Source organism: Tenrec ecaudatus, chromosome 18, assembly GCF_050624435.1.
Source record: "Tenrec ecaudatus isolate mTenEca1 chromosome 18, mTenEca1.hap1, whole genome shotgun sequence".
In the NCBI taxonomy this organism is placed as follows: domain Eukaryota; kingdom Metazoa; phylum Chordata; class Mammalia; order Afrosoricida; family Tenrecidae; genus Tenrec; species Tenrec ecaudatus.
This window is the reverse complement of record NC_134547.1, coordinates 20,757,117-20,763,116: the sequence shown is the minus strand read 5'-3', so window position 1 is coordinate 20,763,116 and position 6,000 is coordinate 20,757,117. Positions and strand designations below refer to the sequence as shown.

The 6,000-nt window shown below is 40.3% G+C and overlaps 1 protein-coding gene across 1 annotated transcript; it reads left to right on the top strand.

Moving 5' to 3' along the window:
- The first annotated feature begins 2,704 nt into the window (after window positions 1-2,704).
- LOC142431474 (cullin-4A) lies at window positions 2,705-5,863 on the top strand. The gene has a single exon (XM_075536427.1). It carries the CDS (start codon window positions 3,010-3,012, stop codon window positions 4,852-4,854), a length of 1,845 nt encoding a protein of 614 aa, XP_075392542.1. The 5' UTR covers window positions 2,705-3,009; the 3' UTR covers window positions 4,855-5,863.
- The last annotated feature ends 137 nt before the right edge of the window (window positions 5,864-6,000 follow it).

Genomic DNA, 6,000 nt, shown 5'->3' with positions numbered 1-6,000 from the left:
TGGAGAGCAAATGTTTTGAGAATAATGATGTACAAGTGTGCTTTATGCAATTCATGTATGTATGGATTGTGATAAGAGTTGTATGAGCCCCTGATAAAATGATTAAAAATAAAACAAAAGAGATAGGCAAAGCACCAAATTTTCAGAAGGTTACTTTTTAATATTAACTCAATAACCATGAAGTCCTTGGTCACCATAGAAACATATTAATTAAGGAGGGGAAATAAAGCTGTGAAATCTCCAGTCCTTTCAGAGGATTTTTTTTTCATTTTCTTCATGCAGGGAAACTCCCACTCCCCAGCATGCAAAATGTTTATTATATCATGAAACAATCAAATATGATGTTACTGTTGTGAGCTAATGCAAGAATCTGTTTCTGAGTTTGTTTTTAATAATTGTAGCTAGCCAATTTGAGCCCCTACTTGCTTTTTTTAAAAATAGATATCAAATTTTATTAGTGGTTATGGAGAGGTGGGGCGGAGGCACAGAACAGAGCTAGAATTTAGTCAGGAATGTGAAGTTAAGATTTTATTGAGTCAGTAAAAGGACTCTCGGGGAGGGAAGGGAGAGCAAAGGGACAGGGGCATCTTGATCCCCTGGGCAGGTTCCGCAACCAATGAGTTAGGTCAGGGAAGCCGGGCCTGGTACTGGGCGGCAGGGCATATATAGGGTGTAAGCTTAAAAGCATATGGGCTGGTAAGGGGAGGGGAGGTTCTTTGTGCTGCGGTTGCAGTCTCAGGCCAGGTGACTTCCTGTCAGTAAATCATCTTCTTCCTAGGAAACAATGCTAGGGAGAGGGGGCTGTGTTCTGTCCAGGGAGGTAAACTCTGTGAAACGCTGAAGGCAGGTGCTTTGAGGTTCAGCCAGGTCATTTGTCTTCTCCAGAAGCTGGTACAAGGGGCTGCCTTGGCCCAGACCCGGCCCAAACAATTACTAGGGTCAGTTTACAGATAGTGGGGCGGGGGCGGGGGGAGGATAGGGGTGATGGAAAAACTACATGGAACATGGAATGGTACGCTTGCAAGCATTCCTATAATTGCTGTCGATAAGGCTCAAACCTGTAAATAACTGAACAGGCAAAGGTTGTGTGAGATAGACAATAGATATACTGTTTTCTTCTGACTATTGCTATCATATAATGATTGATAGAAATTATTATTGGGGGAAAATATTATTGGGGAGTATGAAAATAGAGAGCTTTGTAAGCCCCCCACTTGCATTCAGCCAACAATTTGTATCTTTAAATGGTTTAGGACACGCCTGCAAAGACGGCTCTGAAAAGCTAAGCCCCACCCAGTGTCTCCAGTGCTCAGGACATTCGAAGGTGAAGCGACTTGCCTAGGGGGCTATTGACAGATTGAATTTAAAAAGGGACCCTTTGGATTTTTGAATTTTATGTGAAAAGCTGGAAAATTTTGGAGCCATGAAAGGAACTCTCCTCTCTAGGACTGAATGTTCTAAAGAGCCTGTGGGCAGCCTGAAACGCTTGTTGGGTGACCACTTGATTTCACTTGTTTAGTGAAAGTGAGAGAGACGCAGCAATAAAGACATGGGTTGAGTCTGGCCTCTGACACCTGTGGACCTGGTTCACAGGGACTAAAGGAGAAGATGAGAGTGGGTTGACTAGTCTGAAGTTCATGACCTAGCCCTTGTTGAGAATGTGTGAATGAGGCCCATGGGCTACAGGCAAGGCAGCCAATGGGCACCCTGGTAAAAGGAAGTGAGGTGGCTCCCATTGAGTTGACCAGAACCCAACCAGATAAGAGAAGATTTTTGAACCTGTGAACTGGTGCATATTACTGCTGACTTTATGGACGCCCTGTCCTGATTTGACTTTACTTATGGATGCGGACTCACCAGGTTCCAACTGGAATGAAGATTCTTCACATCAAAGAACATATTTGTCTCTTCAGAGCACTGGGTTGATGTAAGTGGGCAATATAGAAGATAGATACACCAAATTGGGAGGATAAAGGCATGAAGTGGCTAGATTATAAACTTTCATAGGCCTGGGAAATATATATTTATAAGATTATGGTGTAAGTATTCACTTAAATGCAATTAAGTGAAAAACATCATCCGACTATATACAATTTCCCTGAGACATTGTGTAGACCCAAGCAAGCAGATAGGTTGAATGGGATAGGATGGATAAAACACTAATATATATATATATATATATATATATATATATATATATATATCCAAAAGAGAGCTGAGGTACAAATCTCAATATCAGACAAAGTAAGCTTTAATACAAAATCTGTGACGAGATGAATGTCCATATGACATAGTGATGAAAGGGTCAATCATTCAAGAAAATTGAACAATCATCAATACATCAACAATATGGCACATACTTAGAAAGCAAACACTGATCAATTGAAGGGAGAAATGGATTACACTATAATAATAGTCAAAGTTATCAATACACCTCTTTCAGCATTAGAAAATCTAGGACGGCGCGGGGCGGGCGGAGGGCCTCCGGGGTCGGTCCCCGCGCTGCCCCCTGGCCTTTGGGCCGCCGGCAGACCATCCCTCTGCTCCCCATCGCGAGTTGGATGGCCTTCTCTGGGCTGCCCGTGAATTCCCTTGCAAACTCGAACACCACTTGCTTGGTCCAACGACCGGGCACTTTTGGACCCTGTGCACCTTTCCCTGTAAACAGAGGAAGGTCTTCAAGTTGATGCAAGGCTAAAGGACAATACCTTTCTTCCCAAAGACAGACCAAAATTGCCTGATAACTACACTCAGGATACATGGCAGAAGCTTCATGAGGCCGTGAAAGCCATACAGAGTAGCACGTCCATTAAATACAACCTTGAAGAGCTCTATCAGGCTGTGGAAAATCTCTGTTCGCACAAAGTTTCCCCAACACTCTACAAACAGCTACGTCAGGTTTGTGAAGATCATGTTCAAGCACAAATCCTTCCGTTTAGAGAAGACTCACTAGATAGTGTTTTATTTTTTAAAAAGATTAACACCTGTTGGCAAGACCATTGCAGACAAATGATCATGATTAGAAGTATTTTCTTGTTTTTGGATCGTACTTATGTCCTTCAGAATTCTATGCTTCCTTCTATATGGGATATGGGATTAGAACTATTTAGAAACCATATTATTAGTGATAAAATGGTTCAAAGTAAAACTATTGATGGTATTCTTCTACTAATTGAACGAGAGAGAAATGGTGAAGCTGTGGACAGAAGTTTATTGCGAAGTCTACTGAGTATGCTCTCTGACCTTCAGGTATATAAAGATTCGTTTGAACTGAAATTTTTGGAAGAAACTAATTGTTTGTATGCTGCAGAAGGTCAAAGATTGATGCAAGAAAGAGAGGTTCCAGAATACCTTAACCATGTAAGTAAACGTTTAGAAGAAGAAGGAGACCGAGTAATCACATACTTAGACCACAGTACACAGAAACCACTAATTGCTTCTGTGGAGAAACAACTATTAGGAGAACATTTAACAGCAATTCTGCAAAAAGGGCTTGATCATTTACTTGATGAGAATAGAGTACCTGATCTCACACAGATGTACCAGTTGTTCAGTCGGGTAAAGGGTGGCCAGCAGATACTACTACAGCACTGGAGTGAATACATCAAGACTTTTGGAACAACAATAGTTATCAATCCTGAAAAAGATAAAGACATGGTGCAAGACCTACTTGACTTTAAGGATAAAGTGGACCACATCATAGAAGTGTGTTTTCAGAAAAATGAAAAATTTATCAACCTAATGAAGGAATCCTTTGAAACGTTTATCAACAAGCGACCGAATAAGCCTGCAGAATTGATTGCAAAGCATGTTGATTCCAAGCTAAGAGCGGGTAATAAAGAAGCAACAGATGAAGAACTAGAAAGAATCCTTGACAAAATTATGATAATATTCAGGTTTATTCATGGCAAAGATGTCTTTGAAGCATTTTACAAAAAGGATTTGGCAAAAAGACTCCTTGTTGGGAAAAGTGCCTCCGTGGATGCTGAAAAATCTATGTTGTCAAAATTAAAACATGAATGCGGTGCTGCTTTTACCAGCAAACTGGAAGGTATGTTCAAGGACATGGAGCTTTCAAAAGACATCATGGTTCATTTTAAGCAGTATATGCAGAATCAGAGTGACCCAGGATCTATAGACCTAACAGTAAACATTCTCACAATGGGATACTGGCCAACATACACACCTATGGAAGTACATTTAAATCCAGAAATGATTAAACTTCAGGAAGTATTTAAGACATTTTATCTTGGAAAGCACAGTGGTCGGAAACTGCAATGGCAGACTACTTTGGGTCATGCTGTTTTAAAAGCAGAGTTTAAAGAAGGGAAAAAGGAGATCCAGGTCTCCCTCTTTCAGACATTAGTGCTTCTCATGTTCAATGAAGGGGATGAATTCCGTTTTGAAGAAATTAAAATGGCTACTGGTATAGAGGATGGTGAATTACGAAGAACGTTACAGTCTCTGGCATGTGGTAAAGCACGCGTACTGATCAAATGTCCAAAAGGAAAGGATGTAGAAGACGGAGACAGATTCATTTTTAATGGAGACTTCAGGCACAAACTGTTTAGAATAAAGATCAATCAAATTCAGATGAAAGAAACCGTTGAGGAGCAAGTTAGCACCACTGAGAGAGTGTTTCAAGACCGACAGTACCAAATCGATGCTGCTATCGTTAGAATCATGAAGATGCGAAAGACTCTGAGCCATAATCTCCTCGTCTCGGAGTTATATAACCAGTTGAAATTTCCAGTGAAGCCTGGAGATTTAAAAAAGCGAATTGAATCTCTCATAGACAGAGACTATATGGAGAGAGATAAAGATAATCCAAATCAGTACCACTACGTGGCATAATGACGTCATCAGACTGTTTTAGCAAAACACTAGAATGTATCTTCAGAGGAATGAAACACATCTGGGCTGTCTCCAGGTCTTTCCGTGTTTGGACCAGCTACAGATACTTGTGGATTAGAAGGAAAGGAAATGATTCTTGGAACATCCTACATAAGACTTAAGGATTTTCAAATGGCATATGGATCTTCCCCTCCCACCACCCCTCATTCATCTTATTCTTTTAGGCATTTTTTTTTCTTTTAGGCATTTAAATTGTTTCAATTGCTTTGAAAAGTAATTTTGAGACTGAACAAAAAGATATTAGTGAAAAGTTCTTTTATAAGGTCTTATTCTTGTGGCAAAAGCTGAAAGTTTGGTTTGTTTTTTGTGTGTGTGATCATGAATGCACAATTAAAAAGACCCTATATGCTGCATTCTCTAGATACAAAAATTATTTAGGTATTTCTGAGTCAAGAAACCTTAGTTTGATTGTAAACAAGAACCCTTCATTGACGGACATAGGAAGAAACAGTCGGCTTTAAAAACTGGCCGATCAATTATGCAACCTAAACACTGACATCTGTCTGTCTCCTCTGTTTCAAACAGTTGAAACTTTGAGAGCTGATTTCTTTATAGATCAGGTTTGTCCGTGAGATCTCTGATGTGCCAAGAGGATGTTGTATATCTGATGTGTTTAATATAGAGAAACATCAGCATCTTTATTTTAGCCAAGGTATTTGTGGATTTTCTGTTTAAGCATTTGGGGGTTAGTGTGTTCGTGTCTACTATTCTAAGACTGAGTCTAGCAGGCCCGGTTTTTGCATTAGGGCAACTGCTCTTTGATTTCTTTTTTAACTGCAGTGTTTGCGTTATTGCTGTAGTCAAGCTGGTTTTCGTTTTACAGTTCTAACACGGGGACAGTAGTTGTTCTCTGTGCTGTACCACTGTACAGGGTGTTTTAGGAGACTCTACAGTCTGGATATTGTGAAGCAGAGGGTATTTTGTCGAAAGATTAAAAGAATTCTGTTGGTATCTGAAAAAAAAAAAAAAAAGAAAATCTAGGACACAGGACACAAGGACACAGGACCGAAATCTAGCTCTCAGCACCAGCAATGCCTGCCCTGCTCGCCATGCTCTTGAGCGCAGTCTGATGTCCTGGAAGCTGCT